This window comes from Limanda limanda, chromosome 8 (genome assembly GCF_963576545.1).
Source record: "Limanda limanda chromosome 8, fLimLim1.1, whole genome shotgun sequence".
In the NCBI taxonomy this organism is placed as follows: Eukaryota; Metazoa; Chordata; class Actinopteri; order Pleuronectiformes; family Pleuronectidae; genus Limanda; species Limanda limanda.
In genome coordinates this window covers 27,241,510-27,254,912 of record NC_083643.1, presented here as the reverse complement: position 1 = coordinate 27,254,912, position 13,403 = coordinate 27,241,510, and the positions used below count along the sequence as shown (strand labels likewise).

General features: G+C 39.3%; 1 protein-coding gene across 1 annotated transcript in view; it reads right to left on the bottom strand.

The window, feature by feature from the left end:
- Positions 1 to 11,952, bottom strand: part of cep290 (centrosomal protein 290) — a 45,858-nt gene extending 33,906 nt beyond the window's left edge. Inside the window, exons 1-15 of the mRNA XM_061077123.1 lie at positions 11,635 to 11,952; positions 10,967 to 11,044; positions 10,768 to 10,837; positions 10,627 to 10,673; positions 9,965 to 10,099; positions 9,510 to 9,563; positions 7,875 to 8,021; positions 7,410 to 7,592; positions 7,197 to 7,286; positions 5,103 to 5,225; positions 2,466 to 2,589; positions 1,203 to 1,375; positions 719 to 881; positions 493 to 593; positions 342 to 408 (exon numbers count right to left, since the gene is read on the bottom strand). Of these exons, the coding sequence (XP_060933106.1) occupies positions 342 to 408; positions 493 to 593; positions 719 to 881; positions 1,203 to 1,375; positions 2,466 to 2,589; positions 5,103 to 5,225; positions 7,197 to 7,286; positions 7,410 to 7,592; positions 7,875 to 8,021; positions 9,510 to 9,563; positions 9,965 to 10,099; positions 10,627 to 10,673; positions 10,768 to 10,837; positions 10,967 to 11,044; positions 11,635 to 11,739 (1,660 nt within the window). The 5' untranslated portion in view covers positions 11,740 to 11,952. The remainder of the gene's footprint in view (positions 1 to 341; positions 409 to 492; positions 594 to 718; positions 882 to 1,202; positions 1,376 to 2,465; positions 2,590 to 5,102; positions 5,226 to 7,196; positions 7,287 to 7,409; positions 7,593 to 7,874; positions 8,022 to 9,509; positions 9,564 to 9,964; positions 10,100 to 10,626; positions 10,674 to 10,767; positions 10,838 to 10,966; positions 11,045 to 11,634) is intronic.
- Between the last annotated feature and the right edge of the window lie 1,451 nt (positions 11,953 to 13,403).

The window sequence follows — 13,403 nt, the reverse complement described above, 5'->3', positions numbered from 1 at the left end:
GAACAAGGGATTGTGACTAACATATAAGAAGCAGGAAAATATTAATATGGACTAATATTAGGTCTGTTAAACCCTTCAAAAACAACTAGAATGGCCCTCAGCAAGTATTCTGCTAAAAAAACATATGTTAGACCCAAGGTTCATCATATGAAGCCAAATATAAATTCACTAGATCTAGATTTTTATTCAGATCTAAATCAAATTGAATTTTTCATCTAGATGTAGGAATTATTCTCTGAGAAATCAAGAAGAATGTTGAAAAGTGCCCTATTTCGCAATGTTAACAAAAGTGATTAAGTGATATCTCAAGGCAAAATGTTGTTCCATGCTTTGGGCATCACCTCCATCCTTCACCATGCGTCTAACTTGTTTCTTGAGTTCCAGTCTTTCCTCTTCAAGCCGTTCAATCTAGAGGTAAAAAAAATCAAGTAGTGACATGAGAGGATCTAAGAAAAAAACTGTTGTTTTCTAACTACTGTAGTTCCACCTTACCTCTTTGGTTAGGACTTGGTTTTCTGCTTTGTACTGACGACGCCTGAGATCTTTGGCTCTCCTGAATTCTGTCAGATCCACCTTCTGCATTGGTCCCAGACCTTTGGAGTTATGGAAAAGATGCAAATAAATTAAATAACTATGTATTTCACTAATCTAGGTCAATCATTGTTGCATTAATAGATAAAAAGGTGGGAACAGAAATAAAAATAAACCAAAATCTCACCAAGTCTTTCTCTGAGATCCTCATTTTCATCAATGAGGTCATTGATTCTCATTTCAAGGTGGTTGATCTCTTTGGTCATGGCCTCTGCATCACAATCTCTCACTCTTATTTGATTCTTACACTCTTTGATCTCCGCAATGGCAGATTCCAGGCCATAAGTTCCCTGTAATACAGATATGGAGCTGTGGTTACTCGTCCTTCAAAAAGAACCCTTGCCTTACTTCCTTTATTTCCTTGTTAACCGACTCACAGGCTTTTTGGTAATGTCATTGGACATGGTGACAGACAAACACTTGCTTGTACACCCAAAATCATGTTGATCACACCATGGTCACATAGTGATTTCAATGTTAAAAGTGAGAATGGACAAGGGGGAAAAAACATAAACTTTGCTTCTGGGAATTTAAGTATTAAGAAATTTGATTTGGGCTAAAACAATCTTTGATGCAAGCTAAGGGGAAGGATCTGGTATCAATAGACTTACAGACTCATACTGGCTCAAGCGGTTTGAGGCCTCAATGAGTGCTTTGTCTTTTTCCTCAGCATGATCTTCTGCCAGCTTTACGGCCAGCTCTGCTTCCACTGCTCGGGTGTCTGCTTCTTCTAACTTAGACTTCAGCTCCTCCATCTTCCTCTGCTGTGTGGTTGAGGGTAAGCCTGGAACAAGAAAAATAAATGATTCCTTTAACTGCAGACAACAGTGACCATCTGGTGATGGCAGAATATTTTCCAATAATAATAATAGAGCAATTTACCTGATTTACCTAATTAAAAATTACCTAAATTAAAAACTTAATTAAAAAGCAAAGTTACAGACTCAGGCAAGCTTTAGTGCTGTTAACAGCTGCCTGCTGCAAGTGGAAAGATGCGGATTAACAGTGACACTGAACCAGACAGTGAAGTTGTGGGGCCGTAAAACCAAAAGCATAATCTGAAATATGCTAAAATTCTCAGTGGAGGTCAGGCGAAATGCTAAGTTGGGCAATATTATAAATCATAAAGTATCAACAATTAACCTGTTATCATTAAAATGAAATATATAAATATATATATATTAATATTATTATAAAATATTTAATAAAATGTTCATGAGAATTCCCAAGTTTTGTAGAAAACCAAAGATAATGCCCTAACGTCAGCATTAAACATAGAAGAGCATTCCATTTGAGAAGCTGATAACAGAGAATATTTGGCAGTGTTCTTGGCTAATTCAACTGGGCAGCTCAGAATGTGAAGTGGGTCATTCACTAACCAGGATGTCAGCGGTTTGGTCCTAGTCTCCCCCCATTCTGCGTGGGGAAGACACTGAGCCCCAACTTGCCCCTTTGTGCTTTGAATTATGAATTATGAGTGATAAAGAAAGTGCTGTGCATAAGTGCACTGTAAGGATGTCTGCATGAATGGGTAAAATAAAGCTGCACTGTAAAGCGCTTTGAATAGTCATGAATACTAGACTGTGGCTATATACTGTAAATACAAACTATTTGTTGATCTCCTTACGTTTTGTAGTTGTTCTTATTTACATTAATAGAACCAGGGGACAGAAAATTATGTCATCAGGAGTTTAATTCTTAGACTTTCAATTATCTCTACAAATTTGTTTGCAGTTCAAAATTGAGAAAAGACAGTCAGTAGTCAAATAATGAGTGTTATTATCATTTCAGAGAGAACATTGGCTGACTTCATTACAGTTGTTTTTGGTTTAGAATGTTTTTCGGGCTGGAATATTAAGCAGGAATCCACCCACCTCTGTCTCTCTTTGTGGACGTCTTCAGGTCTTCAATGAGCAGGGTATGCTTCTCCATGTCCCCTGTGTACTGCTCCACCTGCTCACTCAGCATCTTGATTTGGTTATCCCGCTCTTGAACAGCCTTTAGGGAAACAATTTAAAATCATGAGACTTTATGTGCGAGACTGAGCATGGCTGTGTCACACTGAATTATTGGCACTTTCCTCATTAAGAACGTTTATGAAATGGAAAAAAGGGGGGAAGCTGGAGGTAAGAGGCACATGACAAATGAAACTTACAGCACAGAGTTCATATATGACCTGGCCCAGGGCAGCAGAAGGAAAGTCAGGTTCATAAAATATAACAAGAGAAATCAAAGAGAGTAGGAAAAAAAAGACAGAGCGCTGGAAGAACATACAATTACAATTACCACAGAGTCAGTATTCCCCTGCCCCCTCATGTCATGCAGCTTTTCTTTTTATGTTCAACTGTGTCTTTAAAACCACTTCCTGTGATGACGCCAAGAAATAGGTCAAGTAAATGTTTATTTTTTTTCCCATATACATGGTGGGTATGTTTTATGTCAATGTCAAACTACAGCTGTTTCAAGCCCTTCAAGATTATCAGGATATGTGCAATCAATATATAGTATACAGTTGCAATCAGAAATATTCAACCCCCTCACCTCAATAGACATTATAGTGATGTTGATGACAGATAATGACAAGAAATGACAAAAAACCTCATCAAACAACAAAAGATATTAATTTATAAGTATTTTAGTTATTTTGACAACAGAAGTTGACTTAACTTTGAAGTTCAAATGAAAAATGTGTATATGCAGTAAAATTCAACCCCCAGCTTCAGTACTTTGTGGCGCATCCTCTAGCTTTTATAACTTCTAACCAACGTTTTCGGTTGGTGCAGACAAGCTTCTTACACCTCTCGATTGGAAGCTTTGCCCATTTTTCACGTGCAAAAGCCTCTAGCTCAGTGATGTTTGATGGCTTCTGTGCTGCAACGGCCTTCTTTAAATCCCACCAAAGATTTTCAATCGGATTTAAATCTGGTGACTGAGAAAGCCACTCCAGGACGTTCCAGGATCTTTTTCTCAACCAAGCTTTGGTTGACTTGGCGATGGGCTTTGGATCATTGTCTTGCTGGAAAGTCCAATGATCACCAAGGTTCAATTTGTCAACAGAAGGCATCACATTCCTCTTTAAAATGGCCTGGTATTTCTGAGAATCCATGATGCCATGTACACGATCAAGATTGCTAGTTCCTGCCGCAGAAAAACAGCCCAACATCATCAATGACCCATCATCAAGCCTGACCTTGGGGATGGTATTCTTCTGGTCATAAGCCTGTCCTTTTGCACGCCACACATACCGCTGGTCCATACGTCCAAACAGTTCCAGTTGGGTTTCATCAGTCCAGAGAACTGTCACCCAAAACTCAGTCGTCTTATCCAAATTCCTCCTGGCATATTCTAGTCGACTTTGGTTGTTCCTTGTGGTCAAGAGCTGAGTTCGTCTTGGAGTCCTTTTGAATTCATTGCACGTCTTATAGTTGCCACTGAAGCACTTGTTACAGCCTTCATCAGGTCATCCTGTAGGTGTCTTGCAGTCACACAGGGGTTTATCTGAGTTGTTCTGACTATTGAGGGACCTTGATGAAATGTTGGGCTTTCTTCCAAGGCCAGCTAGGTTTGCAGCTGCTCCATAAGTTTAAAATTTCCTTACAATGCTCCCAATGGTGTCTCTTGGAATATAATTTTTTGGGGAAATCTTCTTATACCCAAGAGGTGTGATGAAATAATCTCCTCTCAGCTTTTGTGGAAGCTCCTTTGTCTTTCCCATGATTGCAACTCACCTTGAATACCTTCATGGGTGGGGTTTATATATGCATCACAGCTGAAGCAAATGAAGGCTCAGTATAGAGTTCTCAAAGGCTTAATTATGTTTCAATTCCACTTTAGGACAAAAAAAACTGTGAGTCAGCTTTAAAAACAACAATATTATATAGGGGTTGAATAATTTTGACATGGCTATCTTAACAAAATATACTGCTACACACAAATACTAAATCATGCAATTTTCGTGTTGATTTTCTGTATCACTCAACTCATAAAGAAGTCATCCGAAGCAGAATCTTGCTCTTTGAGCAGAATCTTGATCTTTGAGCAAGATTGATGAAACTCATAAAGAAGTCATCCGAAGCAGAATCTTGCTCTTTGAGCAGAATCTTGCTCTTTGAGCAAGAATCTTGATCTTTGAGCAAGATTCTTGATCTTTGAGCAAGATTCTGACAACTTTAATTGATAAATCCTTAAAATCTTTGGGGGTTGAATATTTCTGATTGCAACTGTATGCATACACTCTATACAGACTTCTACATCATTAACTAACTATCTATAAAAATATATATATTTGTATCAAATATATATACATCATCTACCTTTTAAAAAATGATAACAAATAAAATAAAAAACACACGCATACATATATATACATATATATATGTATATATACATATACATATATATATACACATCTATCTGTATGTATGTACTTATGTAGGGAGAAAGAAAGGGGAGAGAGGTAGAAAGGGAGAGAGGTAGAAAGAGAGAGAGCAAGAGATACAAACGAACCAGACCTGCTGCAGGGCTATAATGTTGCTTTTGTCCAAGTCCAGTTGGGCTGAACGCAGCTTTTCCCTGAGATCACGGATCATCTGCTGGTACGCGAGAATTTCTTCATCCTTCCCAGAGAGCACCCTCTGAGGAAGAGGTCAGCAGAATTGAAGGTCAACAAAAGAGCCAACTCACTTGTGACAGTTCAAGGGCCTCATTTATAACCGTTAAGTATGCACAAAACGGGCCTGAAACATGCGTACGCCACTTCTCATGCAAACGTTGGGATTTATAAAATACAAAATTTGCGCATTTCAGAGCCAAGAAATTCATATTTTTTAATACTATCTTCTAATACTGTGCCTGTATCATTACGGATGAGTGTGTGTAAAGTGTATGCAGTCAACGTGACTGTGCCATCAGGTCCACAGAGGGCACAGAGCACACTAGAGATCACTCACAAAAATAAAGAACTAAAGAAAAAACTATTCACTTTCAAACTTCTACTGCAAAATCATACCCCAGAGTGGAGGTTAGGATCCACTGATGTGTGACGTAATAGGTCCGATTGCCCTAAATAAATAAATACTAAGGTGACACTGCGCGATGGATGAACGCACATGGAAGAAGGAGGAGGAAACAAGGGTTCGATGACTGATCAGCTGATATAGAATCTATAGATATATGATCTTGGATCTTTGTTCTGAACTGAGTCAAGTATTAGATCGACCGAAATAACTGAATCATCCCAGTACAAACACAAACATATAAATAAAATTCTGTTAAATTGTATAGATCGAGGACATCACAGGTATCCGTTTTGGATGATTAAAATATGAACAGGCGACACAACAAGTTCCCTCACATTCTAACAGTGTGAACCAATTATTTTTTTGGCTCCACCTTTGAATTAGATCTTTTTATATTTCAGGCTCCATTCTTTCTAACTCTCTCACTCACTGTATTAACAGCAGTAGCAGCAGCAGTTTATTTTCTTTAATAATTAAGTGCACACTTCAATGAGTCATAATTGCAGCAATAATAAGCCCAGTGCCTAATCTAGGACCAGTTCTTTGTGTTTTGAAAGCCGAAAAAGAGTTATCGGCAAGAAAAACTGGTTCTAGAGTGGCCCCAACTCGTTGCTGGTCTAGAAGTCAGAATCACCTATGTCAGAGGCTGGGGGGGAGAATTATGATGACCAATAAGACCACCACAACTTTGAATTAGGGTTGTCACTTCACTGTGTCAGCACACGCTCGTACATGCGAGAAATAGAAGAGAACAGGCAAGTATGCATTCAATGAATGAATGGATATATATGACTCAATAGAAAATATCATGAGTGCCAGTTCATGGGTTAATTTATAGAGTTGAACGGTCAAACGTCAACAGTCATGTATATGGTGACGGAATGTCGTGGCTCTACAGTGGCTCTTGTCCATTGAAAACCAAACTGATTCTTAAAAGGTTTACAGGTTGAACCGGCATTAGCACCATCCCAGCACTAGCACTCTGTTCACTTTAGAAAAAAGGGACACGTGTGAAGGCGGCGTTTGAACGGATATTGCAAAGGAAACCCACAGAGATGGAAAAGAACAAAGTGTCCTCTCCCCTTTCTTAGTATCCAAAGTAGTATCTTTCTGGTTTACACCATGACTGCATTGACACAATTGCAACCAGTGTTTGCTCACTCTGAATCTGTATACACAATGGATTGGCCTTAGGGGACTTCACTCACTAGGGAAAAACCATCACCCAGATAGTTCCTTAAGCTTCAGAAAATCCCATCCCAGTTAGGTTTGTTACACAGGAACTACATTAAGCCCTGATTTCCTAGTTGAAAAGCATAAAATGTGGATTAAAAGATCTCTGGGTTTCTTAGAATGAGTTCCTGCTATCGTGCCTTTTAATATATTTAGCTCATCTGCCATAACATGTATGTTTTACGTACACCTGGCTTAAAGAGATTGTTTTTTCTTTAATACTGTAAGGGCTCTGCAGTGCGTTGCGATATATATGTTTTGATCTGGTGCTACATAAGTAAAAGTGAATTGAATTAGAAAAACATAGGATATGTTCCTTATTGGGAGCTTTAGACATTTCTTAATGACACCCACCTTCCACTCTTCCACTTTGGCATTAACTGCAGCCATAATTGGGTCATCCTCCTCAGTCATGGCATGGATCTTATCTGTTAACTCCCTGACCTGCATAGGAAACACACAAAAAGATGGGATTCCTCCCCCCCCACACACACACACACACACACAGATTTAGAGTGGTCACCTAATACAGAACAAACAAAGTAATTTATTGAAAAGGGTCTTTACCTGAAGCTTTGCATGATCCCTCTCTTTCCTGAGCTGGTCCACGATGGAGTCGGTCTGCTGCACAACAATCTTCATCTTGTTGTACTCGTCTGTCATCGTTTCCATCTCCCTCACCGACTCTTCCAGACTTTTCTGCATTTGCTCATTCTGTGTCTTTAGGTACAAGTTTTCATCCTCTAGTCGCTAATGGAAACAAAGAATTAGATCAAAGATAACTTGATTTGTAGATGCATAACTTTGCAAACTGCAAATCAGTCGCACAAAGAGCATGTCTTGAAAACAGATGAAAGCCAAATAGACGGAAAAAATTATTATTAAAATATATTATTATTCATTGATTTATTATTAAAATAAAATAGTCCTATCTTGCATGTTTTGGGATTCCAAAAGACTCAAGCATAGCTATATTACAAGACCTGAATCATCCACCAGTTGTTATAGTAGAAAAAATTGATATCCAAGTACCTGAAGATCTTCTAAGCACTGGTAGAGCTGGCGATTGGCAGAGTTGAGCTTTCTCTGAGTCTCAGCGCTCTCATCTCTGGAAGGGACAGACTCTTTCTGGTCCAGCTCTCCACGATAGAAGTCCACATCCTGGTGGAGCTGCTCGTTCTGTGTGGTGGTACAGTAAGGACATGATTACTCTCAGACACGAAACTGGATCCAGTGCCCCTGTGGTCGTACAGTAATCTAGCCATACTATGATTTAGATATTGTTGAAGTTTTTTTTAAATGTATGCAAGAAAATGCAAAACTCTGAATATCCCTACGTTCCCTAACATTAGAACTTGCGTACCGTCCTGCAAACGGATCAGGTCCAGTCTACATCAAGGACATGGTCAAACGTTACACCCCAGCCCGTTCACTCTGCATCTGCCAATCGGCTTGTTGCTCCCTCACTGCGAGCTAAACACTCATCAAAATCACGACTGTTTGCAGTCCTGGCTCCTAAATGGTGGAATGAGCTCCCCATGGACATCCGGACAGCAGAAAGCTTACACATCTTCCGCCGCAAACTAAAAACACACATTTTCCGAATATACCTTGAATACAAGTTTAAAACTAACAATTTAGTAGCACTTAAATGGCACGTTTTGCTTTTTTTAAGAAATTGTACTTTCTTGATTCTCCTTGTTCTGGGTTTGTACCCTCATGGTTGATTGCACTTATTGTAAGTCGCTTTGGATAAAAGTGTCAGCTAAATGTAATGTAATGTAATGTTTGGACCATTCATTTAACAAAATAAGCAATTTTTTAAAGCTGCCATCTTGGCCTCCGTCTTCTTGTCAGAAGTTATTAGTCTATTAATCAAGGAAAAAATTTGCCAGACTGAAATATGACAGGAATAATAATTTGTTTCAGGCCTCATTAAAATTAATAAATCTGGTTTTAGATTTAGTGTGTACCTGCCCAAGGACTGCGGATAGAAAATTTGCTGATAGCTAAATCAGGCCAGTGGCCTTTGGAGGAGAACAGTGAAATGTCTAACTTGTACAGTATTTGGATTTTTTTTGACAACCCTTCAATTCTAATTGTTCTATACATTTCAAATGGACTCTACAACTACCAAATCTACTGTCACTGTAACTGGGGCATGAGGAAACTACACACAACTACAACTACATTCATGTTACTCTTAATAAATGCACACTGGTATAGAATTGTATAAAGCATCTACTGCATATAAATGAAACATCTACTGTTCATACTTACCTCTATGCTTTGAATCTAATCTTATCTCATCCGAATCCGACACATGTTTTCAACCTATCTGACACACTCCCCTGGTCACCTTAAACTCTCCCTGACCTTTTCCAGAGGGCCATATAATTCTGTGGCTTGTGAATAACTGAAACCAAGTACTATGTAACGACACCACCTATATGTCTTACCTTCTTCTTAAGCCTTTTAATCTACCCCAATGGAAAAGAAAGAGATGAGAAAAGACGATGGATTTTGAGAAGGCATTAACGTGAACAAACAATGTTAGGTAAAAAAATGGATAGGTTACACTATGTATTGAATGAGGTTGAGATGATGAATGAAGAGATATTTTCAGAAAGCTTTAAGATGTGTATGATGCAGTGCCAGCTAACATACCTCTCTTTTCAGCTTCCTGGCCTCATCCTCAGCCTCTTCTGCTCGCACGAGCAACTGGAACAAATAAAAAAGGGTATAAAATACATCAACACAGGAAAAACCACACTAGATGCATATTTAACAGCTGTTGCACCCATTTGAACTGGGAGTATTAACCATACTTCATTGGAAACTGACAATAATGAACAATGTCTTACTAGAGTAAGAGTATTGCACTTATTATTCAAATAACTGCAATAATAAATATATGAGCCTCTAATTTTATAAAAATCAATATCTATATATATATATAAATAATTATATTCAGTTGAATGTAACCCAATGGCACTATCTTTTTCTGCAAACAACACAAAGCAACAACAACAATCTAATTCACAGTTGTAGGTCAGCCAAGGACTCAGCAACAAATCCATGGTCTAACACTAACAATGGACTTGTGGGTAACATGCCCATACCTCCTCGCTGGTTTTCTTCTCTTTGACCATTTCTTTATTCAACTGGATCAAGTCGTTCTCCTTTTGTGCCAGCTGGGTCTCGAGCTGCCGAATCTCATCTCTCAGAAAGCGGGAGTCTGGCCCGGTGCCGGAGTGCTGAGCCGAATGGACGGGAGACAAGACATTATAAACACCCAAAGAACCCCCCCCAAGAAACCTCTTAGTCTCACCTCCATGTGTTTACAATGATACCACATGCAAACACTATCATTTGCAATGTATTTAACAAGAATTAACTGTTTTCGTTGCAAAGCAAATCATGGAAAGGCAAATTCTGATGATATACACACCTTAATTACCAAGCAGAAACTAGAATCACTGGCTGTGAGCACACAAGGAATTAGCTATAATCTTCTTATGTGCTGTCTTATAGTCGCCACAACCAATCCCATTGAGGCAGAGTTACACAATATGACTGGCTAAAAGATTTGGCACTGTTGCCGGAAGTAAAGCATCATGAAGTGTGATTATAAATTAATGTGTTCTCTTTTCAAATGAATAATTCGGGTGGCATTGATCCTCAGTGGCTCAATGAATAAAGTAGATTGGATATCATGCTATATGCAAACATACATTACAGTGAAACAAAACCAGCAGGCAGACAGACATGTGTGGTGTGTTACCTTGCGCTCCTTTTCCAGCCTGAACAACTTGTCATGGAGTTCATTTACTATAGTACAGAAGTCACAGTCAATAAAGTACATGGTGATGTTTCTTAGCTACATTAAACATATGAAACATTTTGACTTTCTGTGTGCACTGACCAGTTCTAGCATGGTCTACCCCGGCGTCTTCGAGGAATTTGACAGAAACGGCAAGTTCCCCATTCTTCATCTAAAAGGCAGAGTGAGAGAAAGTCACTTGGTCAAACTTATATTTTGCTTCTTGATATACATATGCATGCAATGCTGGTTGTTAATATAAATGGTGTAGATCAGTATATAGCAATACAAGATTAAACACCTTGAGTATGGCCTGAAACGTTTGAAGGAGATGAAGAATGGTCTCAGTAGTTTTATTCTTGAGCTGCCAGTCTTGTGTCTGTGAAGGAAAACATTTGTTTGATTTTTTGTTATTATTGTGTGATGCAGATTATGTGCCCAGACGAAAACATACAACATTATTCAGGACAAGATAAAGGGGAAAAAAGGGAAATAAAGAAACCAGAGAATCAGCATCTAAGATTTAGGGGAAAAGGTAGCAAACTTTTAAGCATTTCAATTAAACAACCATTTCATTCATCACCAGTGCACCAGATCATGTCTGGATAGTCAAATGTAGAGCACTTAGACCAAAACGTGAGAGTGTGTCATGGACTCACTGAAGTTTAAATGACAGACAGCACTCACATTTTTCATCTGCATTAACGTCAAGGATAGCTTTATGCTGATGTAAGGCTGCTGTGTGACACATTCAGTTCAACAGTGACCACAGATGGAGGGGACAGGTCGAAGCAAAACTATCTGATAGATCGATCTTGCAAGGAGGAATGAGATATAACCCCCTGAACAGTGATATAGGGTTTGCAGGAACGTGGTCTTTATTTGAGCAACAAGTCACAGCAGGTTTAAGAAGCATGTGTAGTTGGGGGTTATGTGAATTTACAACTTGTGTGGAGTGTGGACTGTTACCATAATGAACATGTCGAAGACCTCGTCCACCTGGTCTTTATCACAGTCGAGGAGGGTCGCGGGGTCAATTCCCGTCACTTTGTCCCACTCAAGAGCAGCTGGCATCTTGGCACTAGCGTGTTTGTAGAGATTTAACCAACAACTGAGCAGACAGCTCGGTGCTAACTACAAGATGTTGCTGTTAGCTGGTTAGCTAGTAAGGTAACATAGACCGTCTATGCCTGGGAGCTGAGGCTCCACATAAATGCGGGACGATGTTCAGCGTTAAACACATTGTTCCAGAACATGTCACTAGAAACTCAGCGATAAAGCTACTCCGCTCGGTTCCATAAATAACCTAAATAACATTGAAACGTTAAAACCGAGCGCCTACTGTACTGTGTGCTAGCTCTGTAACATAAGGTTAACATAACACACGGAGACTTTAGGCTGCAGATAGAAAAAACATTTTTAAAAAACTACTGTAAACATCCATCCCGACACTTCCAGGGTGTGAGGGCAAGCTCAGACCGTGGTAGCGGTAGCTCGCAGAGGCACTTCCGGTGTCAACAGAAGCTGCCATTGATCCGTAAAAGCAGCTGCCTTTGATGCCACACTGTGTGGAGGCAGCTGTCACTGCCGCCACACTGTCCGAGAAAAACTAAGGCTGTTTGTGATTTATTTAATCAGATATATGGTTTATGAAGGTGTATTAGCGCTCAGTGGGTTGGACTCCAAATGAATCAAGACAATTTCCACATCTATCAGATCCATATGCACGATCTGGGTTTCTATCTGCTCCCCGGGCGCCGTACATGGCTGCCCACTGCTCTGTGTGTCCTGCACCAGATGGGTTAAAAGCAGAGGTTAAATTTCCCTCCTTGTATGAGTGTGCTAGTGCATGTCTGTGCATGTGTTTGGGACAAATAAATGTATCTTGAGATCTTGAGATCTATGGATAGATAGGAACTCAAACACTGTATACCCAGTATCAGTTACAGTGTGACTGATACTGTGCTGGAGTAAACTGTTATAAACCAAAGGAAAATTGTACACTTTTAAACTTGCCTTAAATTCTACATAAGATGGTGAATCACTCCATGCAATGATAGCAATGGTGCACAGAGATGCCACTGCTCATGTAGTCATGAATTTGACTACAACTGTACCAAAGTAGATGGAAGTACCATAAAGAAACAATGTTTTTAGTAACGGTCTTACCAGAAACCCTCTCTGTTTATATTTATTCTCTCTCGGATGAATACATGAATTCGGTATTTTTGTGTTACAAGACAGCAAAGAGAGACTCACAAAATGGTACTTTCCAATTGCATATAAACCATTTACAGGTGTATTTACATCCATATGAACATTTAAAATAGACTTATCGTTACTCAGCTTTAATATACTTTTTATGAGTTATGAGCTTCTATGGTTTAAAAGCATCAGTGCATATACTAGACAAAGGACAAACTAAGCTGTACACAACAAACAGCTACTGACCTACTACTTTATTTATTTATGTCGGGATTTGGTCGTATTAATACATCACATACGAGCACAGAATCAAACAGATGTGAAGGGATGACACAGTGACTGTACGCAGAGTCTCGACCAGCCATGCCCCGGAACAATAACAAGTAAGTAAACGTTCACAAACTAGTCCGAATCTCCCTGAATAAGTCACAACAACTGTGGTTGGTCTCAGACAGTGTGGCAGCAGAGACAGATGCATCCGAAAGAAGCCGGGAGCTGCCGCAGATACCGGTCTGTTGCCACCGGAAGTGCCG